The sequence below is a fragment of the Emydura macquarii genome, unplaced genomic scaffold (genome assembly GCF_026122565.2).
Source record: "Emydura macquarii macquarii isolate MOO-44397 ecotype Brisbane River unplaced genomic scaffold, CSIRO-AGI_Emac_v2 contig_1390, whole genome shotgun sequence".
Taxonomy (NCBI): Eukaryota; Metazoa; Chordata; order Testudines; family Chelidae; genus Emydura; species Emydura macquarii.
This window is the reverse complement of record NW_027131527.1, coordinates 21,188,885-21,214,114: the sequence shown is the minus strand read 5'-3', so window position 1 is coordinate 21,214,114 and position 25,230 is coordinate 21,188,885. Positions and strand designations below refer to the sequence as shown.

Here is a 25,230-nt window from a genome sequence, read left to right as displayed (position 1 = left end):
GTGAGTATCAATTAAAATATATTGGATAAGCAATTCTAATGGAAGTTTCAATATTCCTATGTCACAGATCCTACAGCTCAATATTATAAATAACTATATATCTCCACATAGATACTAATGATTGATATCTTCCAGGATTAGAGCATTAGTATCTCCACCCCTGCACTGGACTGATCACGCTCCCACTACCACATCAGGTTACATTTCATGCAGTTTACAGTTGCTTCCCCTCCCCAGTGCAGCTGAAAACTTTTTCTCCTACATGAATTAGATTTCTAGCTGACTTTATCCCCAAATACTGGTGAACTGCTCTCTTGTGTACAACACACACCCATAGGTCTTGTCTACGTTAGTAAAATTCAGACATATTCATCACTGACAACTCCACCAGTGGCAGCAACGGTCAAATGCTAGCATAAATAGATCTCGGGTATCCTTACCTCTGTATCGTGATGCATTTATCGATAATATTTGTATGTTTCTTGCAACATTACAGCCTTATTTAATTGTTGGAACAAAACACTGCTGAAAATATGCAGAATGTAGCCTGTTGGGAAAGTGGGTATGAGGGCAGATCAATGCAGGAGAGCTGGGGATGTGGAGGAAATAAAATAACCCATTTTGCTCTCTCATCCTGTAAGATAGCAGTTGTCAGGCAGTACATTTTTATTGTTTTTTGCACGTTAATTGAAAAGAAAGCCTCTATTTTTCATATAAATCTAAAATTTTAAAAGAAAAAACTCACAGCAGTAGACTTTTCTGTTAATTAAGATAGCTGTAAATATTTCAGTACAGTTTCCGTATAGAAGGAAATTAAATATAAATCCATTTAATATAAAAGCCTCTCAACTTATATTTTTAATTTGTTAGATTGTATACAGCACTGTACATCATGCATTAAACATATCATGTGTTTTACTAAAAAGTTTCTATTTTTCTTACCTGTAGAAGTATACAGTATGCTCTAAGATCATCTTTTGTTCGTGGCCTAAAAACAAACAGATTTATACCAAAATCATATGTAAGTATATAAACAAACGTTAACAGTCAATGAAAACATGCGTCTAACCTCTCAGTTTTGCTTCTCCAAAGATATCATACCTATTGATCTTCTACAATCTACACATATGCTGGGTCCCTTTCACTTATTTGTCAGGAGAAGCAAAAGCAGGCTATCGTTGTAAGCCATAAGCTATAAAACCCACCATCCACCTACTTTCCGCCAGAAAGAATTCTTCCAAAGTTATTAGAAACAAGAAACATAATGTTACTGTTAATAACTATGTACATAGGGAAAACATCTGCTAACTGGATCTCAATATGACCATGAAGAACCCTTTGAATATACTCCAAGTTGATTGACCCTACGTATTCCTGCAAAAATATAAAGAAGGACAAGCAGACATGCTCAGGTAAGAGAAACTGACAAGTAAGAACATGTCTCTTATTACACAGGCTTACCCATTGATCCTTTACACAGAAAGCATAGCTGCAGTGAAAAGTAGACAGGCAGGAAAAATAAGGTTACTTATCAGTAACTGATGTTCTTCAAGATGTGTTGCTCATGTCCATTCCACTATAAGTGTGTGCACGCCTCCATGCACTGTTAACTGGAACATTTTTCCCCTTAGCAGATCCTGTAGGGCCGGCTCTGGTGCCCCCTGGAGCACCGCGCACATGCCGCGGTATATGAGGCGCTGCCGGTCCTATGCCCCCTCAGTCCCTTCTTTCTGCCAACTCCAGCAGCGGGGACAGGGGGTGGGTTGTGGAATGGACATGAGCAACATATCTCAAAGAACATCAGTTACTGGTAAGTAGGTCTGTTTTCTTCTTCGAGTGCTTGCTCATGTCCATTCCACTATAGGTGACTAACAAGCAATACATTTGGAGGTGGGTAGGAGTTACCGGTGAGCACCACTCTGCGGAATCCCACGTCCTCTCTCGCTTGCTGGATGATGGCGTAGTGGGATGTGAAGACATGCACCAACGACGAGGCGGCAGCTTTGCAGATATCCTGCAGGGGCACTCTCTCCAGGAAGGCTGTAGATGAGGCTTGAGCTCTGGTTGAGTGCGCTGTGATGCTTCCTGGAAGCGGCACCCTCGCCTGCTCGTAGCAGAACTTGATGCATGATGTAATCCACGAGGAGATGCACTGGGTGGAGACAGGTGAGCCTTTAATTCAGTCAGCCACTGCGACGAAGAGCTATGTCAATTTCTGGAATGGCTTTGTATGCTCGATGTAGAAGGCCAGGGCTCGTCTCACGTCCAGAGAATGCCATCTCCTCTCCTCCTCCGAACCATGAGGTTTGGGAAAAAACACAGGGAGAAAAATACCTTGGTTACAATGAAATTGGGAAACCACCTTGGGTAGGAAGGCCAGATGCAACCTCAGCTGGACCTTGTCCTTATAGAATACTATATAAGAGGGCTCTGAGGTCAAGGCCCTAATCTCGGAGACCCTCCTGGCTGAGGTAATGGCCACAAGGAAGGCTACCTTCCATGAAAGCAGGAGCAGAGGGCATGAAGGGGGGCCCCGTGAGTCTCGAGAGGACCAGGTTGAGATCCCAGGGGGGCACTGGGTCACAGACTTGCAGATAAAGCCTCTCCACCCCCTTGAGGAACATGACTGACATGGGATGGGAAAACAGGGATCTACCCTCTAGCGGCTGATGGAAGGCCGAAATGGCGCCAGACCCTGGTTGCCTGACCTCCTGGGGGGCCCCTGCTGGGAAGCTGAGGACGAGCTGGGGGGCTGATTTCTCTTTCTAAACCCCCTATTCCTATCCCTATTCCTATAGGGTTGAAAAGGCCTGGGCGGAGGCCTTGGCTGCTGCTGTGCCTGGGGCCGTGACTGACGCCTGGAAAACTGGGGTGTGTAAAGGCCCAGGGAGCGAAGCGTGGCCCTGGAGTCCTGCAGACCATGCAGCTTTGCATCAGTCTGGTCGGAGAATAGGACCGACCCATCAAAGGGGAGGTCCTGAACAGACTGCTGCACTTCCTGGGACAGGCCCGAGGATAGCAGCCAGGAGCACCTTCTCATACAGATGGTGGAGGCTATGGCCCTGACCACCAAGTCAGCAGCATCACAGGACGTCTGGAGTGCTGCCCTAGCTACCATGGTTCCTTCCTCCACTATGGTGCTAAAGTCTGCAGCCTGGTTCTGGGGCAGGGCCTCAGCGAACCACCTGAGGGAGTCCCACAGGTTAAAATTATATCTACCCAGGAGGGCCTGATGGTTGGTAATCCTGAAGTGCAGGCTTGCCGTGGAATAAACCTTTCTCGCAAACAAGTCCAGCTTCTTATTATCTTTGTTCTTGGTAGTGGACCCTGGCTGACCTTGTCTGTCTCGTTGGTTAGCCGCTTCTACCACCAGGGTTCCTGAGGCAGGGTGAGTGAACAAATACTCAAACCCTTTGTCCGGAACATATTTTTTCTTGGCCACCTTTGACGTAGGGGCGACTGAGGAAGGGGTTTGCCACAGGGGCTTTACAATCTTAAGGACCCTATCGTGGACTGGGAGGGCCACTCTCGCTGGAGCAGCCACTGCCAGCACGTTAAAGAGACTATCTTTGGCCTCTTCTAACTCCTTCACCTCCAGCCCCAAGTTGGAGGCCACCCTCTTGAGCAGCTCCTGGTGCGCCCTGAAATCCTCCAGTGACGCCGAGTGGTCCCAGGAGACTGCCTCGTCCGGTGAGGAGGAAGAGGACTGCTGAGGAGCGTCCCATGGGTGCGCCCCCTCCTGGCGAAGGATTGCACCCATTGAGGGTCCCTCCAGTGTGGAGGAGTGGTGTCTATGGGCCTTCTCCTGTGCCGGAGGCATGACTGCACCCCCAATGACATAATGGATTGGGGCCCCAGCCCCATCTGGATACCCCATGGGGCCCAATTAGGCCATTGTTGCAGCCATTGACCCTGGAACCAACCCAGGACTGACTGCGCCACAGGTTGTAATGCTTTGTGGGGGCTTTGGCTCTCCGGACAACTGTTCCCCCAGGAGACCCCAAGTCACTGGACTGGTGGTGCCGTGTACATCCTAGGTCCCAGGCGCACTTCCATGCTGGGGACTGCCCTCTCGACGCCTCTGACCTGGAGGACAATGAGGACTGCTTCCATCGCCGGGAACGATGCCGACAAACAGAGGTGTGCTCCGAACAGCTTGAAGTACCGGGGCGTCATCTCGGTACCGATGATTTCCGCTGCTGCTTGCCTTGCGGCCCTGCAGACAACTTTGGTGACTGAGGTCAGTGCCGCTCCAAACTCCTTGGGGCCGAGCCGGACTCCGGAAACCGGGTTCCGCGTCATGGACTGAACAGTGCTGGGTCCTCTGATGGCAAACGGGTTCTGCATTGCCTCGGTGTGGGCGAACTCCTTGATGTTGGGTCCTCTGACAGTGACCGGGTTCTGCGCCATCCAGGTATAGGCGAACTCCTCGGTGCCGGGAACTGGAGCGGGAGCTGTCTGGGTGCCACCTGGCAGACCTCGACCGATGCCGCCTCCTGGCATGCGCTGCCTCCGGTGCTGGGGATCGACGTTGGCGCTGAGAGGGAGACTCCACGTCCTGTGCCAGAGCAGGTCAGCTCGGCAACGCCGACTTGGAGCGACTACTGGGGGAGCGGCTCTGCTCTACCCTCGGAGACCGTCCAGCGGGAGATCTTCCTCCACGTATCGGGGATCTCCACCACCATTCAGGGGGACCCAACGCGGGCTTCCCCCATGACACCGGCCCCTCCTCCCTCGGCGGGGGAGGGGGGCGGAGGTGGCATAGACAAAGCCAATAAGGCTCTTGCCACCTGAAAAGCCTCTAATGTTGACGGCGTCGGCAGGGGCACTCTCCCACTCCCAGGAGTCGCGGGAGGCTCCCTGACTAGAGATGCAGGCACTGGAGAAGACTTGACGGGCCGGGTCCGGTGCATCTCCGTACTCGACCCTGCCTGTACTGTCAACGCAGGGGAGTGTCCACGCTCTGCACACTGCTTCTTCCTCTTTGGTGCTGGCGATGTTGCGTGATGCCGAGTCAAGGCTGGTGCCAGCGGTGTGCTCTGTACCAAGGTCACGCTTGGTGCCGAGGTGCAGCAGGCTGGCTCAGACACTGGGCAGAGCACTGCCTCTATCAACAGGGCTTTCAACCGGATTTCTTGGTCCTTTTGAGTCCTCAGTTTAAAAGCCCTGCAGATCTTACACTTCTCTTTTATGTGTGCTTCCCCCAAGCACTTAAGGCAGCGGTCGTGGGGGTCGCTGAGTGGGAAGGTCTTCCCGCAGGAGGCACACGACTTGAATCCCGGCGACCGGGGTATAGCCCGGCCACTCAAAGTCCCCGCAGGGACTTGCTTTATCTCTAACTACTCTTAACAACGCTTAATAACTACTTAACTAACTAAAACTAACTTAGAATAACAAAGAAGTCCAAACAAGGGGAATAGTACTTGCTGAGAGCAAGGCTAGTTCCACGGGCGGAAAGAAGGAACTGAGGGGATGTAGGGCCGGCAGCAACTCATATATTGCGGCATGTGCGCATGGCTCCAGGGGGCGCCGGAGACGGCCCTACGGGATCTGCTAAAGGGAAAAAAGTTCCGGTTAACCGTGCACGGAGGCATGCACACACCTATAGTGGAATGGACATGAACAAGCACTCAAAGAAGAACAAGATTAGGCCAGAAGTATTGGAAAGCATAGAAAGAAATTGTTGAAGCACCACTTAGCTGAATACCCTCCTATGAAACACTGTATAAAGAGATACCCAGAACTCCACTTTGGAATCAAATGGTTACTTCATACATTTCCTTGACTGATGCTCAAGATTTCTCTGCCCATGAAAATGAAGCTGATTCAGAGAAGCATGTCCATAGTCCCTCCAAGGAGGAGTGACCTATGTTTTACTAACATAGCATTAGATTAAAAAACAGACTATGTTCATTTTGGATCTTCTGACTCGGTTGAAGACTATATATATAATCTTATATATATAATATAAGGATAAGATAAAGGTCAAGAGCTTGACCATCAATACTGCTCTGTTCTCAAGATTTATTTTAAGAGAATAAAACCAAAAATCCAGGATATATCATTTTTCTTTTTGGGGGCATTTTAGATTTGGGTAAAATAACAGGATAGTAAGACATGAGATACACTTCTAAGTCTGAAATCATGAGGATTACTTTGTTCCCTATAAAATATGCCATATTGAGGCTCAACTACTATGACTTTTGATACTGATACACTCTGAGGAAGTGTTAGCCACAAGGTAAATCCCACAAGGTAAATCCATGTCATAGCCTGGAAGCAGAAGTCTCTGATGAACCCCGCTCATGAGAGCAGAAAGCAGGAATCATTCTCCAGTGTTGTTGGTACTACAAGCATAATCAAACTGCCCACTAATTTCTGACATAGGAAATGTTGCAGAAATCCCAGAGTTCTTCTCTACTTTGTAATAATTTGCTTTCATATTCTAGAAAAAGTGAATTCATTCTTGTAGCATCTGTTGGAGCTGTCTGGGGGTTATCAGTTGCATTGGTGGTTAGCTTTCCACAAGCACAGCTATGTTTGTTTCCTGACAATTGTGCTTGGGGTCAATGATCTTGAGGAGAGTCAAACTGAACTAATGGTGACATCTACTATGAAAGAAGGAATGAGAGGTCTTCAAGACAGCCTGCATTATTGTGTGTTTGGAGGCTGTAGTTCTGTAGGATGGAATTTTCAAAAGCTCTCACCATTGGCTTACTTCTGCTTTCATTTAGATCAATGATAAAACTCCCACTGGATTTAATGGGAGCAGAGAAGGCCAATGCTGAGGACTTTTGAAAAGCCCACCCTATGTCTTCTGAACCTAAATACAGATGCTCCAGCAAAGTAGTTGACAAAGACCGAGGGCTGGAAAAATAACACTATGGCCTCAATTTCCTTGGAATGATGAACTTCCTGTCCAACAAAGTGCTTAAGTAAAAAATCTTTCTTAATGAAGAAGATGGTTTCCTTCATCATGCCTGTCAATATAGTATCACTCTTGGGCAAAATGGACAGTTACTTCCTTTGGAGCTTATACAAAAGTTACTGATCTGCTGGTATAGGCAATTGCTTTTTCATGGCTGCTCTCATTCTGAGTTTACTGTTCTTTAAACAATCATTTCAAAGGAAAGTCCATGTGCTAGCAGGAAAATATATAACCACCTAGGCTTTAACTGATTCTTTCTTTTTGGTGAGGACTCCAGAGCCAAAATAATCCTTTTAATCATGGTGCTGCAATATTCCATAGGGTAAAAAGTCTTTCTTGGAACCCTATTTCAGATTTTAAAGAATAGATTCAGGCAGTAGTTCTTTGAGAAAAGAGAGTGGAAGGAAGTGTTTGAGTTAGAGAAGACATCAAGTAGCACTCCCAAGGCTTTTCGATTTTTCTTGTATTTCTTTAATCTTGGCTCTTATGTCCATGACAGAAAAAGTGTCTAAGCATTCAGGAGGTGAGAGGAAGAATAAGTTCTTTTAATGCTCATTACATATAGGATCCCATTGCTCTCCATGAAAGCCATTGACTGAAAGAGACCTTTGGGAAGACCCTTACCAAATTTTGGCTACTTTCTAAGTGAGGGGGACCTGAAGCAACAGAAACAATGTCAGCCAGCTATCTTAGCATCTTTTCTCATATATTCTTCTATATCTTTATATTCTATATCTTTTCTAGCACTCAGCACAAGAGATCCCAATCCTAGTTAAAATAAATATTTATTAACAACCATCACCATGTCTTAGAGGTGGGAGGGAATCTCATGGAATGGGAGACACCTGAGGAGCTGGGAATAATGTAGGAAAAGAAGGAGATTCCCACTCTTTTTTCTGTTATAGAGGAGCATGGATGCTCTGATTTCCCTTCATAATAGAGGATTTACCTACTTGTCTCCTTGTGCATCACGACAGGTGTATTAGTCTGGTTTTGCTGCTTCTTGCTGTTCATCTACTTTCCTGCTGCTGTTACTGTCACCACTGGACCTGCCTCCCTCCCTGAATTTTTTGTGCCTCTGTACAGGCTCTTCTGTTTTAAGCTACTGCTGCTTGCTGACCCATTTTGGTGGAAATTGGGAAGTAGCCTATCCATCATATTCCTCTCTATCCAGCAAAGAGATATCTACCAAAACTGCAAGAAATGACGAGGAGTAGAGTGGAGAAGAGAACTCTGTGTCTGGAACAATGGCAGTTCTCCTATGTGTTCACCATCGTAAGCCACTAGCCAAAGTGCTGCCCTGGCAGAAGAAGAGCAATTTGCATTGTGGAGAGACAACAGAGAGAAGAGATTCTGAAAGCAAAAAGCTGAAAAGAAAAAGTGGTTTTGCAGCTAGAAAATAAAGGGTTTTTTGGAACATCCCGGGGGAGCTCCAGAGTTGCTTATCCATTTCCTAAGAAATTTCTAGCAGGAAGTTGGGGAGAGGCCCTCTTGAACCAGTGTCCACCATGACTGAGGATAGGACTACATTGTAAAAAACAAAAAAAGTGTATTCTTAACTTGGGTTTGCTAACCCACATTAGCTAACATGGGTTAAAATAGCAGCAAAGACATGGTTAACCTGGATTTCAACTTGGGTTAGCAGCTTGAGTTCAAACCTAGAGGGGACATGCAGTTGAACATGAATTGCTAAACTGAGTTTGCCATGTCTTCACAATCTGAGTTAGCTAATGCAGAAGTTGGTTCAATAAAAGAGCACGTCTCCCTCCTTGTCTCTCCTATCTAATTAAAGGGTTTTTTTTCAGCATACCATGGGAGCTCCACTTACTTCTGATCAATCACTGAGAGGGATTTTACCAAAATTTAGATGAACAGTAGATGTGTCTCTTCAAAGGAGAAACTTCTATAAAACAAATAAGTTGTAACACAAATAATTTTTCCTTCTTGGTCTAAAAACATGCTAGACCCTTGTCACGTATAATGGAAAGATAATATACTAGATACAATAAACCCTGATTTTTCACTAAATGCATGTAAACTTCTGTAATGAATGTAAATGCTGGTTATAATTACCCTTTCCACTCCTGTAACAGACCATTAATTATTCCCTTTAGGACAGACTTCTGAATATCTTGAGGCTAGGAAGAATGGAAAGAAAAAAAATGAACAATATTATATTAAAGAATACACTTCTTTTTTACAGTTTATATAATACAATTCTTGAAGCATGACTGTAAGATCACATTCTTATTTAAAAATTAGGAATAGTGTTTTTACTCTGCAAAAAACTCAACTTTTTATTTTGTCTACTTCACAGAAAATATATAACTAAAACAATCTAAAGTAATGATAATACAATTAACATTAACAGGAAATGTATACATGTATACTATTCTGCTACCTTCACTGTGAGAAATGCTCAGGTTAGTTCCACACTGGGACTATTCAGATGCATAAGTTAACGTACATGTAAATGTTTATTGGATTTTGCCCTTCGTTCACAATGAAGTAAAATTAATGGATTAGTAGAAGAATTAGGACTTTTACTGCTGAGCAAAGAAATCAGGAGAAAATGTTAAACTTACCTTTGGTGCTTCTAACAATTTGACTTTACCACACTACTGTATTTAGATTATCCCTATACTTAAAATGTGGAATACAGCACATATACACCTATATTGAACTACACGGAGCAGTAAATTATAAGATTGTAATGCCACCCATTCTAAGGGTGAATCTGATTTGAAAGTAGTCTATGAGAAACCGTCAATGAAAATTGCATATATAAGTTTATTTTACTCTTTGCAACTCTCAGCTGAATATTTAGTTCAATTAGTTGAATTTTGAATACTAGGTCTATAGGTAAATTATATTTGACAAGGTTTATTAAATTAGTTATTAAAATTCTCTCATTTTAGGACATGATAACTGAGTATGTATGTATGTATCAGATTTGATGCAGAAATAATATTGAATTTCTTAATGAGTCATTGAATATGTAATAAATACTATCTTCACACTCCCTCATTTCCAGTCTCCAAGATTCCATTGTACTAATTTAGAATTAAATATTAATTTTCATATAATGGTAAATAAAATGGATGACCTTATACTGACTTTAGTATTAGGTTAATGGTATAAGTAAGCTGACCTTATTTTTTTCCTTCATGCAAATTACCTTCTCTATAAAAGTTAACTGTCCAAGGTCTACTGAATACTTCTTGATCATTCTAGCTCTAGTCAACAGAAGCTCTTGTTTGATAGCTTGATAACATTTGTAACATTTAGGAAGGGCAAATCCTATCAATCTAATCTGACTAGAAAAATTCAACACATAGTTTTTCCTTCCCATATACAAACTTAAACCTTTTAGTTTCCAGACCTTTCAAAGCTTTTCTTGGTACTACAAGCAGAATTTGAAATAGAAAAACAAATCAGGGAAGAATTTGTTTTCACCACTGCCACACTTCCCAGTCAAAACATTATAATTTTATTACATTTTCCCCAAATCTTTAATTAGATAATACCATAGGAGGATTGTTAAAATAACACAAATTATCAAGGCTGGATGTGTAGAAGACAAACAAAAATAGATACCACGCTAGACAAATTATTGCTACTAGGCTCTAAGTTTAGTTACCATAAAATATTGTTTAAGTTAGCAGAAGACTTTATCTTATACTAAATGCTATTAAATAGATACCAAACATTCCAACTGGATGCAAACATGGAAAAAATTATATTTAAAAAAAAAGCTACCCCATCTCAAAGGCATATCATCCATACTTAGAAGGTGGTTTTAGAGCGTGAATCCAGTGAAAGTGATAAGATAAAGATTTTACCCAGTTCAGTGTATAGGCCGAGAGCAACTAATTTGTCGTTACCAGTATTCAGGAGGCAGAAGTAACTGTAACATCCTAACATCCTGGGACTCTGTTGCTATAATTATGTTTACATGTGTTTGGGAACATTTTGCTTGTAACATCTCGCAGTTCTGTTTGCATTTTGCCTGTAATATTTCACAGTCTAGTTTGCTGTTTAGAAATATTTTGAGGCCTTTTGTTACACAAGTAACTGTCTGACCCACATATAAGAACATTTACTGTGAATGTGCTTTGTTATTCTATGTCAGTGGAATAATCCATATTGATGGCTATTTCCACTTTAGCACTTTTAGGATTGTAATAACTTTTATTCCCCTCTTTTTTTTGAAAGTATATATCAGTTAGTTGGAACGTAGTTTTAATTGGAAGTTGTAATTTTTGGTTTGAGTTTGGGGTTGTTTTTGAAGTAGAAGTTAGTTAGCGTGACTGACGAAAGAATGGTGTGTATGTAATAATGAAGTAAAAAGGTGGCAACTCTAAGTCTTTCTAATAACAAAAGGGAGTGAAGCAAGACTTGGCTGTAACAACTTTTACAGTCCAAATGGCCAAAAAACGTAAATCAAAATAACACCAAGTCCAGAGGAGTCCACCCCAAATACAGAAACAAGACAAAGTGTGAGAGATAACACAAAAACGGTCATACTTGCAACAACAGACGGGTGATTGACAATCACACCAGAATGCGAAAGCAGCATGACACAGCAAGACACATAGATCTGTATGGGGATGGACCTCTATAAAAATGGGATGAAGACATGGAGACTTTGGGTTCGTTCTGCAAACATTTAGGAGCATCGGATTCGCGACCGACAGAGCCCGGCTCCATCCTCGAGTTCAGTCCACCTGACCAGTGGCCTGGCTCGAGCAACTCATGGGCTAGTAATTATACTCTGCCTGCAGAACATTTGTGTGTGTGTGTGTGTGTGTGTATGCAATTGCTTTTTTAAACTTTTGTATTCACAATAAATGCAGCGTATTGCCTTCTCCCCCTAAATAAAATCCTGCTGTTTATTTTCTTTATAAGTGTAACAAGTGCACCACTGTTTTGAATTAATACACCATAAAGCAATATATTTTTCTGTTGCACACCTAAGTTTAACTTTTGATATCACTAGTGTCTCTTATGTATTGTATATTATCTTACAGTTTCTTTTTCTATTACCTTGTTTGCCTGACTACTTGTTAGTATATAAGAAAAGGCTCTTTCTTTCTATTGTCCAAGTCCCCAATCCTGCAATCTGATCATGAGGTCAGAGCCGTATGCAGTGCAGGGCCCCTCTGAGTTCACTAAAATTCTGCATGGGAAGACCTTTATACACAATGTAGAACCTTGTTTGAAATTGGTGATGTATTGCACCATCACAGGAATCTACCTGCAATAGCCAATTTCGGGATCTTAGCCTAAGTATGAACCCCAGATATTGTGGGAAAAAAGACCCTCATTACCTTATTTTCTTTCATGCCTCTCAAAAGAGAACAGTTTAGTACCATGCAAACAGATAGCCTATATTCAAACTAATGGTTACACAATATCCTTTACTGAACAAGAATATTAAGTTCACAATAGCAGATACAAATATTTTTGTCCAGCAAAACTCCAATGGTCACAGAGTACTGTGATACCAACAAAAAATCAACCAAATAAATAATAAAAAATTGGTTAAATTAAGAAGTGGTTAAGAGTAGCCTATATTATGCATTTATTTATTAAAGAAAAAATAACTTTCAAATTATTTGGACCATCATTTGCACATTTAACTTGCCTGTGCAAAAAGCATATTCTTATGACTGTCAATTTCATTCCATCTTCCCCCTTGCTTCCTACACTCATTTTTGCATCTTGTTTCAATTCAGACAGTAAACTTTTGGGGGCAGGAATCACGCCTTGCTGTGTTTGTACAGCAAAGCATAGTGGGGTATTGGGCCTGATTCAGGCCTCTAGGTTCTACCAAAATGCAAACAATATTATTAACTAAAAGTTGCCCTATCCGTACAGTGCAGTTTTCAGGATTTTATGATGATCTCATATAAGCTTGCACAGTTTGCGCAAATTCAGCAGATTTCTGAGCTTATAACTGCATCTTTTAAAACATTTTAATGGCTTTTATCTTTTTTACTTACAGTATTTAATAAGGCATCATAGACAACATTCACAAATTTAGCATTGATTCCAGAGTCTTCAATGGTACTGAAGGGGAGACTGACATCTTTCTGCAAATTCAGATCATAATATATTACTCATTTCTTTTTTTTTTACTCAAATTATTTCAAATGTCATTTTAAAATTCCCTTAAAAATAAAAGGTGTGCTAACATTTGTAAGAAGTTTAGAAAACAGTATGTACAAAGAAAAAAATTAAATTGATAGTTTTGTAACAAATAAAAAAGAAAGCAGGTCATACACGATATTCTATCTTTTCAAATTCTAATACAAGAATACAAATCTTTATGTTAGCAAAGTTCACATGGGTCCAATTTGTCAAAAGTCTAAAAGCTATATTAGATGTCAGTTGATAGATGATGGGTGATTTTGTCTATCACTTCAAGTCATTGGTTCAAATTCAGCAACAGTCAAGAGTAACAAAATTACTATCATCCACAATATCTGTTGGATAGCCTATGTGAAATGAATTAATGGCCTCAATTCAGATCCTACTGTCCACATCAAATACCATAATCACATTTTGCACTGCAATAGACAGATTGAATAAATACCAAGGATTTTGGGCATGGAGACTAAAGTCCCCATCCACAGATGTGATCCTTTCAGAATCAGGACTGAAGCACATTAAGAAGGCAATGCAAGGAAGACTGCATTGCCACAAACCATACTGTACTTGATTTGGTGATTGAGGGCTTCAGTCTGAACCAAGGTTGTCAGACACCTATTTTACCAGGAATGGAATCTACATCAACAATAGTCTAAAAAGGTAGTAAAGCAAATCCATAGTCATAAGGTTGTGACACTGGGCCCAAAAGGGCTAAGCAACTTTGCAAGTTGCATGGCCCAGATCTGACCTTTAAAGACATATTAAAGGAAAATACAAATGGTAATGAGGGTCATTCCTTACAAGTAGACTAGAGCTTTGATATGCAAGTGTATTGTTGGTAGTCATTTGATGTTGTTTACATACATTTTGTTACAGGTTGACAATGTAGATACACTGCTTTCCTGACTATTACTGTTGTTCTATTGATTAAGAGGTCAAAAGGGAATATTAACATCTAGATGGATCTTTGGTGTAATAATATCATTTACCTGTATTGCTCTTGGAGATTTAAGTAAACTGTCTGTTAATTGTGCTAATGCAGCTAATTACCTATGTGTGCCTAGTTAATGAAGATTTTACTTCAAAGGACAATATACATTACTATTCTTCACTCAAGGAAATATCTGTGGACTGTCTTGATAGTTTAAATGGCTATTGCTGACTATATTGTCTGAGGAAGGACCCATTGAGTAAAGACCAAAGGGTTGGCTCGCTTTCATCAAAGTCCACATGAGGGAGTTACCTGCATGTTCCCACCTTGCTTCAACTATAAAGGAAGCTTCAGGTCTGATCCTTTTTATCTCAAATCTGTCCAAGTTTGGATCGCAAGTTTGGGATCCCAGCACCAGCCTGGAATCGCCCTGCTAATTTTCATGGGAGAATTTGAACAAACTCTGCACACAGACTATTTAGTCTTCATTTCTCTGGACTGGATTTCTAACAAAGAAGCTCTAAACAAGGACTGATACCCCCAACCTGCCTGGGTAGTTTCAGAGACTTTGCAGTTTCAGAGACTTTGCAATTCAGTGATCATCTCTACTTTGAAATTGACTTATAACTTTATTTTCCTGTGTGTGTATACTGAGCTTTTAACCATTACTCTCTTTAATTTTTTAAATAAATATTAGTTTAGTTAATACACATTGCCTTTAAGTGTGTATTTGGGTAAGATCTGAACTATATACTGACCTATTTGGTAATGTGTCCGATATTTTGGGATTGACATAACTTTTTTACATATGATGGTTAAAGCTTTTCAGTAATCCCCATCATATCTGACTTGGCTGTCTGGGTGCTAGCCAAAGGGCTGGATAGTTTTAAGGAAACTGTGTTTTGTCTTCTGAATGATCAGGGAGGTGATCAGAAGCTGTTTGTTGCTGGCTTGGAATATCTTAAGGGAGAAAAAACACCAGTGTTTAGGGCTTTGCAGTCTGCCCTGTTTAAACTATCTCAGCATGGCTCCCTTGGAGGTCAACATCACAAAGGTATTACAAAATTTAACAGAATAATATCTATACAATTTCATTTACTATAATGCAAAGCTAATCTTTCAGGAATTGTTTGTACAGAGCCAGCTTTTATAAAGTCTTTTCATTTTCTTTAATTCTCAGGACCCCAATTTTTGTATTTCTTTTGTTTTAAACCCTACAAATGTGCTTGAAACATTAGTTTACTAATAAATAAATAATGGACAAATGGTTTACTAAAAGCAAATAATAAATGGAACCGTAAATGAATCATTGAAATAATATAATTACAAAGTGTATGGGTAAGGTAAACAAGATAATACAATGAGTTTAGTCTGTTTAAGTAAACAAGATAAACATAAATTTTATCTGATGGATATATAGCATCTTGAAGATATAAAAGCTATAAGAGCTAAGCAACATTCGGAATTGTTTTCTACCTTAAATACAGCATTTAGCTCCAGGAAAGAATCAAATGTTGTTAAATAAAAATCATGTACAGCTTTCCAATCTCCTGATGACTTAGCTTTTTCCATATCCTCCCTAGAAAGAAAATTCACAATAAATCTATTACACAAGCTCATGTACAGATATTAAACACTTTATAAAATAGACTTTGTACTTCATACTTCACTATTACTCCAGTGTCTTTCATTTCTAGACATATTTATGAGAAAGGTGAACTTAAGATTTGAAGTGTTAAAGTTACTTCTGCTCTAATATTATACCTGCAACTCTAGAAACTCTGACGCTCTAAGAGAATGAAGGCATTTTACATTCGTTGTGAAAAATATATTTCAGCACTACCTGGATCATAATATTTATTACTGAAGTGGATTATGATTTCAGTATTTTAAAACAAATTACTAATAGAATAATGTGATATTACTAATATAATACAAATTGTTAGGCAGTGTGTAGAAATAATATAAAATAATAAGTAACCTCTTAAAGACATTAATTTTAACATTACAAGTACTGATCTTTGCCTCTATCACAAGCCTTAAAATTCCTATATTTTATGTATGAGATTTCATTCATTGTTTCAATTATAAAATTCAGAGATTCACATCTAGTTAAAAGCTGGGAAATTTTAAGGACCTCTTGGATATGTTATGTGAACATTTTAAACACCCATAAAGAACTAATATCTGAAATAATGGAAAAATCCAAATACCCTGAAAATAAAATTAAAAACATTTATGCAAAGCCATGAGTTCAACGCATAGAACTAAATGTGTACTCAAGAATCTACAACTTATTTCCATATTAGTAGGTCCAGTGTTTTCCAGCAATGAAAATAATTTTGGATTTTCAAAGTTATATATTTTGGAAATTTTGGATATGCATTATATTAATACAAAAAATACAAGTATCGACAAACATGAACAATATGTAATCCTTTACAGCAACGGTGCTCAAAATTTTCCAGTTGCGCACCCACCCTTACCAGTAATGGAATCTACCTGCGCCACCCACCTCCATTACTGAATAGCCAAGGCTTCCTCAGGAGCGGAGCTTGGGCTCAAGACAGAGCTGGGGAAGGAGCTGGGGCTAGAGACAGAGATGGTCTAGGGATAGAGCAGGGGGAGGAATGGAGCTGTGGCTGGGGTAGGAGCTAGTCTCGGGGTAGAGAGGGAGTGAGGGCAGAAATGGGCCTGGAGGTGGAGCAAGACTGGGGGCTGAATGGGTTGGAGGCAGAGCTGGGCCAGGAAGTAAAGCAGGGTTGGAAGCATGGTGCTCCCTCCCCAGGCCTCTTGGGGGCTGGCTCTGGCCCACCACATGACCCCCTGAACGTTCCTCCATGCCTCCTTAGCTCCATACTTTGAAAACGACTGCTTTGTAGCACAAAAATGCTGGGGGCACTGAGGGCTAGAGCCAGCTGTGCAGGAGAGGTGAGGGACAGACACCGGGCACTAAGGGCTAGGGTCAGCTGTGTGCAGGGGAGGACGGTCAGACACTGGGCACTGAGGACTAGAGCCAGGCAAGCTGTGTGTGGGAAAAGGAGGCAGGAGCCACCTGTGCAGGCGAGGTCAGCGGGTGAGAGGCGCTGTGGATGCTGCCAAGAGCAGATGCGATGTGCCCCGCTGCCAAATGCCCTGCCACCCAGGGGAAGTGGCAGTTTGCCAAGACCAGGTCTGTGTGAGGAGGGATGAAGTTGACAGTGAGTCTCAACATCATCTAGCCCCCAGCCTGTGCTCTGCTTCTTGGGGAAGAGTCAGGTGTCTACAAGTAGAAATCTGGGAATGTGGGACTATGCATGCCCTGCCTATCCTCTGAATGGCGATTCCAGAAATTAAGGGCAATTCTGGAAATGAAGTGATTTTGGAAAAGAACACGGTAATAACAGCAATTTCCAGAAAACACTGGCCCTATATATTAGTGATACAAATCACAATTTGTTTTTTCCTCTACAATATAAAACTTTTTTTTATATATTAACTCATATGATGTTTATTTCAATGAAACACACTAAATGTTAAAATAAAGGTAACATTTTCAAAGTGCTTAAAGGATTTAGAAGCTTAAGTCTTGCTGCAAGTCAATGGAGCTTAAGTTTGTATGTCACAGACCTTGAAAATTTTACTCTAAATAAAAAAAATGTTTGGTAGACGGGTGTCTCACGTTTCAATTTTTTGACCACTTAAGTTCTGGCCAAATATTCTCTTTTACCAAATCCTTTGTGGTACCTGACTCATAATTCTGCACCAAGTGAAGAAAAACCTGACAAACCAAAACAGTCATTTAGGTTTGTGCTGACAGAGAAAGTAAACATGGAAGTGGAACAAAACCAAACTGATCTGGCAATGTGGTCTTATTGTCCTTTTGCTAAATTCTGAGAGGACAGCAGTATGAAGCTCACCCGTATGGACTTTGATCTAAGTCTACAGAAATAAAAGGCCTATTAAGTGTAGTGGTTCTCACACAAGGGAACTAAAATTTGAAAGAAGGGGATTTCCACTAAATGGTCAAGCTTAATTACACTATTTAAAATAGTACTCATAACAATAGACAGATGGATCAAAAAGAAATAAACAGGAATTACAACAAGAGTGAACTGTAAATATCAATATCCTTTAATATAATACATGAAAAAATATTTCTACATTTTAACCAACATTTAAATGGGATGTGGCACAGCTCATATTATTAATTATTGTTACAGGTCCTAAAATATACAACATTACAAATTAAAGGCCTGGTATGCAATGTCTTCAGTCAGAGTTGAGGATGCTCAGCACCTGATTGGATTGGGCCCCAAATGAGTAGATGATAAACAGCAAAGCTTCAGAGACGTGGTTGAAATATCTAAAGAGCTTCTGTACCCGGAGAATATCTCTGCCTGTCTTTTCTCTGACTAAAACTAAATATACAGTAAATATCAGTAGTTCTCTCCCCCCCAAAACAGTAATGATAGACAAAATGCATGTGGCTGCTGATAGTGATATATTTTAGATGATGCAAAAAACTCCAGCTGACCAAGGTGTCACCACAATTTTCACAGTTATGGAGATATTAATTCCAACATCCTAGCCAAACTAACTTACATAATCACACTGTATCAAGAATTCTGTTATCTTGTACTGATCCCATCACTAAAACTCAGCCAGAAAATAAACAAAAATACATGGAAAGTCAGTCAATAAAAACTAAAACAGAACATACAGTTAAAACACCAATACAACTTACTGGAAGTCTTTCACAGTTTTGGTTCTGATGGGAAGGCAAGGCTCTGTAGGGACTGGAGCTTTCAGTTCCGGTGGTAGTGTATCTATAGAGATGCGCTGCTTTTGCCTAACGTCAAGGCAAATTGGTGGTAGATCTCTCACTTATTGAAAAAAAAATTTAAAGTGTTAAATGTACTGTAATTATTTACATAATTTACAAAAAAAGATTCATTTAGCTGGCAAAATACAAATGCATCTGAACTCTGCAAAAGGTTAAAGTTTACATTGTAATCTATAAAGTGAACCTAGAAATTATTTTGTAAACTAGTAACTCATAGATACACACATTACAAAGCAACACTTTCCCCCACGAAACTGACAGAAAATGCCTTTTCAATCAATATAAGAACTCGTTTAAAATTTTTCATATTGCTCAAAATTTCATTTTTTGACAAATATCAAAATTTAATATTTTGAAGTTGTTTCAGTGTGAAAAAAACAAACACTCTCACTATTTTACTTTCCACCTCTGACCTTGTTGCAGGGAAAATAAGTAAAAGAGTGAGAAAATAGTGTTTTCCTTACCAAAACTTTTCAAAAAATTTATTTCAAAATGTAAAAAAAATTCACATTTCAAATTAAACCAAAGATTTTCATTTCTTTCATTTCATTTCTTTTTAGTGAAGTTTACTACTACCTGACCGGCTCTAATATTTATATTATTCACAGACCAGATTTACAATATATTGGAGTTAAGGCTAAGTATATCTATCAGCATATCAATATAATTTAGGGTAGGAAACGTTGCAGGGATGTTGCGATTATTCCCAAAACAAGCATTATAAACCCAGAAAATTCAGAATTAAGGTTATGGAATCAAAACACGCTAAGGATGGGTATGTACACTTAGGCATCCAAACAACTTTAAATCTACCCTGTAATTATTACAAACAATAACCACACACTTCTGACTGATGCATATTAGTGCTTCCAGTCTTAGAGTAGTTTAAACTGATTTATTGAGCACATTTTGGATTTTCTTCCCTGCCTTGTTTCATTACATTATATGTGTTGGGATAACAATAATATCCTTATAATGTTTTTAGTCCCAAGTTACTGGTATGTGCTAACAGCATTAACTCAATTTTAACATAGAAATTTCCTTGTTTTCTAAAATTAAAATTTTCCTCCTCGTTCCTGTGCCTCCAATTGAGTATACCTGGGCAAAGGGTAATTACAAACATAATTTAGTATTAGGAAAATTTTGTGCATATTATCTATTATTCATAGCCATAAGAATCATGAAATGTGTTTTTATATAATTCTTTACAACAGAGATATTAACAAACCACATTTTTTTTAACTGTGCTTATGGTGGAGTGGTAGAAAGACCGTAGATAAGCTTGAATCAGGGTTTTCAGTTTCACAAGGTAATGATTTGGTAATGTGCTAAATCTTTTAATAAGAAAGCCCCGAAATAGAGATTAGAACTTTGAAGGTTCTCTACTTTTCTGTATGTTTGTTATATAGAGTTGATTTTTGGTTTGTGAAGTATTTATGTTTTTTAAAAAAATGGAAAATAGATTTAGGTCCTCAGTGTCTCGTCTTTTCAGAAACCCTTTTACAGAACCCTTTTTTGGAAACATCCCATAGGGAATGGGAGCCAAATTTCATTACTAATTAGTAGGTGTGTGTAATGCTCAACAATGTGTATTTTGGGTTTGTGTTTTTTTAAATTAAAGTCATGTTTTTGGTGAAATGCAGGGAGAGAAGTCAGTTTCATGAAATTGTGTTTATAACATATATCTACATCAGAAAGAACTTGTCAAGGAGACTATAGATGCCATTTCAATGGGTGATCAAAGGATGTCTATTAAATTATTATATGCAGTGTTGTTGTAGCCATCGTAGTCACTCCCTGAAGAAGAACTCTGTGTAAGTTTGAAAGCTTGTCTCTCTCACAAGAAGGTGGGTGGTCCAATGAAAGATATCACCTCACCCACCTTTTCTCTCTATTATATTATTCATATTTTAGGAAATAAACAAATCCAAAATAAACAGATTATGGTTTTTAAGGAACAGATTACTCTTTTATTAAGAAATTGGAGGTATGCTTGGGGAAAGGCAGGAATATATACACAGTTTCATGCTGTCATGTTTATAAGCTATGCCGACAATGTTTATAAGGAAATTTACAAATTAAAAAAGACACAAAGACCATTGTGATTTTATTCATAATTCACTTTATTCAAATACAAAATGATTTGCGTAACTATTATTAGAAGTTATATGTTTCCCCTTTTAATGGCTTTTTTCTCCACTTTTTTTCCCCACCATAAAACTGGGAGCATAATACAGTAAAATCTTCGTTCTGTGGGCAAATATTAGTCATAGAAACGTGAAGGAGATGTAATTTGATTCCTAAAAACCTACAGAAACACAATTTCAATTGTGCCACCTTCTGGGGCATGGTGGGGGAGGAGGGTGGATTGCTGCCATGTCTCTCAGCCTCAAGTGCTCCGGTTGGTGGAAATTTTGATAATACAGTGCTGTCAGAAATGACTTGAGTTGGATATCATTTGAAAGCCCTTTCTCCCATCAACACAATGGCACCAAACATGACAAACAAAATAATTATGAAGATATATATTCAAAAAATGTTTAAAATCAACTTTTAAAAATTATTCCTCAAGAGAGGGATGCATTGGTTACATAAAAAAAGACATTTTGTAATCCTTGGGAAGTTAGCCTTGACATGGGGACTGAAAAAATTTATTCATCAAAATCATCATCAATGTCATCTCCATCTACGGCATCATTGCTAAATATGTTGTCACACTGATCCTTGTCTGTGTTGCACTTGCATATCTTTGTGCAAGGCGAGCTGCTGGCCAAACATTTGAAGGGTGGCAAGCATCTGGTCTTTGCACCTGAGCATTTGATTAGCTGAAGGACTGATCTGAGAATGCCTGGTATTTCAGTCCATTCTCCAAATCCCAATCAGTCCCAGTAGGGGAAGGTAGATTTGGATATGCCCAATCATCCCAGAGCTATTCCATTGCTTGATAGTTTGCCCATGTGACACCAGTATAAATGCATCCTTTTGTTTGTGGCAATTTTTCTGCTTCTTAGAAAACATCCACCAACTTAGTTCTGCAAGTGTTGTAAGTGTTGGTCTTCAAATGGTAAACTTGGCATATGAATGCCTCCAGTTCATTTATGTCTTCATCAATGACTGTCTCACCCATTCTGAGCACCTTCAGAGTGAGGAAAGAGTTTTTGGAAGCTGAATCAAATGCCTTCCAGTAAGATAATTTGGTCTTTCTGGCTAACTTTCCCATAATGTCATATAGTGAAAGGGCATGGACACCTGACAGTGTGGCAGCTTTCAATTGTTCAAGTGATAGGAACAAATCTCTTAGGTTTACACAGCAGTAGGCACAAAAATAGAATCTTGCGGAAGTCTTGAGTAGCATCACACAGAGAACACTAGACTATCTGCATCTTGTGAAAAAATCTAGATTTAATAGCACTTCTCTCTGTGGCACTCATGGCATGCAAGATAATGTTAGTGTCAGCCTTCCCATGGGAACTAGAAAGAAACTCCACTGAACAGTGCAAGGCAGTAGCTTCATTATGACATGTAGCAATGCAATTCTTCGAACAATTCTTCTCATACTGGAGCGTTTTTCCTAAAAGGTATATTGTTAACTCACCCTTCGAGGATGAGACAGTAACTTACCATAGAATCATAGACTATTACGATTGGAAGGGACCTCAAGAGGTCATCAAGTATAACCCCCTGCTCAAAGCAACCCCAACTAAATCATTCCAGCTAGGGCTTACTAAAGCCAGAATAAAAAACCTCTAAGAATGGAGATTCTACCATCTCCCCAGGCAACCCATTCCAGTGATTGACCACCCTCCTAGAGAAAAAGTTTTACATAATATCCAACCTAGATCTCCCCCCATGCAACATAAGATCATCACTCCTTGTTCTGTCGACTGCCACCACTGAGAACAGCCTAGCTCCATCCTCCCTGTAACCCTGCTTTAGGTAGTTGAAGGCTGCTATCAAATCCCCCCCACTCTTCTCTTCTGCAGACTAAACAAGCCTTGTTCCCTCAGCCTCTCCTCATAAGTCATGTGCTCCAGCCCTCTTATCATTTTTGTTACCATCCGCTGGACTCTCTCCAATTTGTCCACATCGTTTCTGTAGTGGGGAGCCCAAAACTGGACAGAATACTGCAAATGCGGCCTCATCAGTGCCAAATACAGGGGAATAATCACTTCCCTCAATCTGCTGGCAATGCTCCTACTCATGCAGCCCAATATGACATTAGCCTTCTTGGCAATAAGGGCACAATGTTGACTCATATCCAGCTTCTTGTCCACTGTAACCCCAGGTCCTTTTCTGCAGAACTGCTGCTTAGCCAGTCACATAGATCAACATCACATTGAAACCTAGACACAACCAGGATTCAAGCAAACAATGACCTCTGTGCATTTAATTCTGTAATAGCCCCTGCCACCTTCACTCTAGCTTTCTTCTTTGCATTCAAACACAGCTTTAGTCTGTTCTTCTTGTTTGGAGCCCACAGATTGATGGAGCATTGGATAATTCTTTGGGTTTTGAAGGCTTTGTACAAGCCATGATCCAAGGTATCCATTCAACTGACATATTTAACTATCTCATCATTGAAGACTGTTTTCATCATGGTATTAATGAGCTCTGGTCTGTCATACGCAAATAGGTTGCAAGAGCAAGTAAGCTCATTCTGTAGCTTTAAAAATTGCCCCTTCTTACCATTTAACAGTACCTAATGAGTCTAGATGAGGCTTAGTTACTTCTGGGGAAGTAATTTCAGCCATGCTTAATGTTTCTTTTGCAATTCCATGGAGTTTTGGGATTATCAAGAAAAACTGGGAAAGCGCATTTGGATGCTGTGTTATGCCCATCAACCCTCTAACAACGTTCATTGCTCTGTTTTCATGTTCTAGAGCTTTGTCTGCAGCAAGTGCACAGAAGGGAATTGGTGACCTTCTAACAACCCAATTTGTCAGGATCAGACTTTGTACACTGCTTATTTCAGAGAGGCACCAGAATAGTTGCAAAAAAAGTATTTCATTAAGTCTAGTGTGAGGTGCAAATTACAATTAACAGGTCTGACAGATCGAATAAAGAGGAGCAGAGACTCAATCTTTATATTTTATTGGACTGGCCCAAAAGTTGTCTTTGTCTCCAACTGAACCACATCAAATTTCATGATCCATTCTGTGATACTGCAGCTCTCCATCATGTACAGTAATGGTCACTGAACGCAGAATGTACACTGAATGTGTGGAACTGTTCTTGCAAGTTCTGTACCTTTTGAGAACTGACTTCAAACACATCAGTATGCTTTTCAAAGAAGACACCTTGATAGCATTTTGGAAGGGCAATGAGTGTTTGAATGCATGCTTCTATAGCATGTCACAACTTTTTCCCTGCAAAAATCTGGTTCACAATGCCAAGTGTTGTGTTCAACCAGGTCCTCCATGGTGGTAGCTCCAAAGATTCAGCTACTAGCTGATACGCTTCGTCTCCCTGTTGATGCCTAAAAATGATTGAGACCAAAGTAAAAATAAGGATGTTGTAATAAATTACTTTATATTAAATAAAGTATGTTATGTAACTACAGTATATGCATACCATTTGCGGATGGATTCCAGTTATTTCTGGCTGGATGCTGACATCTTAACTAGTGCCTCATTACAACTCTTTTGGCATAATAAATAAAGCTGATGACAATACTACTGAACTGCTTCTTTTTTTCTGATGATGGGGAATCAATCTGAAGCACTTCTTCCATTTGTAGTAATTTGTAACATTAAAAAAATTAATTCAGATATCATCTGAATATTAACTGATAACACAGTAGTTGTCAGGATTCTGGGCGAAAGCAGGCAGAAGTAGTGGCAGGAGATCGGGATTCTAGAACTGAAGCCAGGGGTCAGAGCCAGTAACAGAATCAAGAGTCAAGCTGAGGATCAAGCCGGAGTCAGAGTCAGGAGGTAAGCAGGGTCAGCGACAAAGTCAAGTATCAGGCAGAGGATCAATACCAGGCATCAGGGTCCGTGTTGTGGTTCCAGGGTTTAATCGGGAGTCAGAATTCAAGTCAGAGCTGACGTAAATACTGAGCGTTCAGGAACAGAGAAGTCGAATAGTCGTGGCAACTAGGTAGGGATACACATTGAACCTCTGTGGATTTTGGGTCACAGGGAGTGGCCAGGTTACAGCTGCTGCTGGGTGTGCAGTGTGGAGATGTTGATTAGCTAGTAGCCCTGCAGGGTCAAGTTCAAGTCCTTCTGATCCTTAAAGCACTGAAGGGGTTCCCAAACTTTTACTGGCACAACTCCATTTTATTGAAGTCTTTCCTGCCAGGACCCCAAACAGCATGGAGGATGCCATTCTGTAGAGCAAAATAGTATCCTCCATGCATCGTGTCCTCACACACGCTGTACATGCAAGGTC

At 40.1% G+C, this 25,230-nt stretch overlaps 1 protein-coding gene across 3 annotated transcripts in view; it reads right to left on the bottom strand.

Annotated features, from left to right (window-relative positions):
- Nucleotides 1-25,230, bottom strand: part of HECTD2 (HECT domain E3 ubiquitin protein ligase 2) — a 97,609-nt gene that overhangs the window by 53,429 nt on the left and 18,950 nt on the right. For all 3 annotated transcript variants that reach the window (XM_067552833.1, XM_067552831.1, XM_067552832.1), the window contains exons 3-7: nt 18,739-18,877; nt 15,489-15,591; nt 12,934-13,023; nt 9,002-9,066; nt 943-988 (exon numbers count right to left, since the gene is read on the bottom strand). In XM_067552833.1, coding sequence (XP_067408934.1) covers nt 943-988; nt 9,002-9,066; nt 12,934-13,023; nt 15,489-15,591; nt 18,739-18,877 — 443 coding nt within the window. The remainder of the gene's footprint in view (nt 1-942; nt 989-9,001; nt 9,067-12,933; nt 13,024-15,488; nt 15,592-18,738; nt 18,878-25,230) is intronic.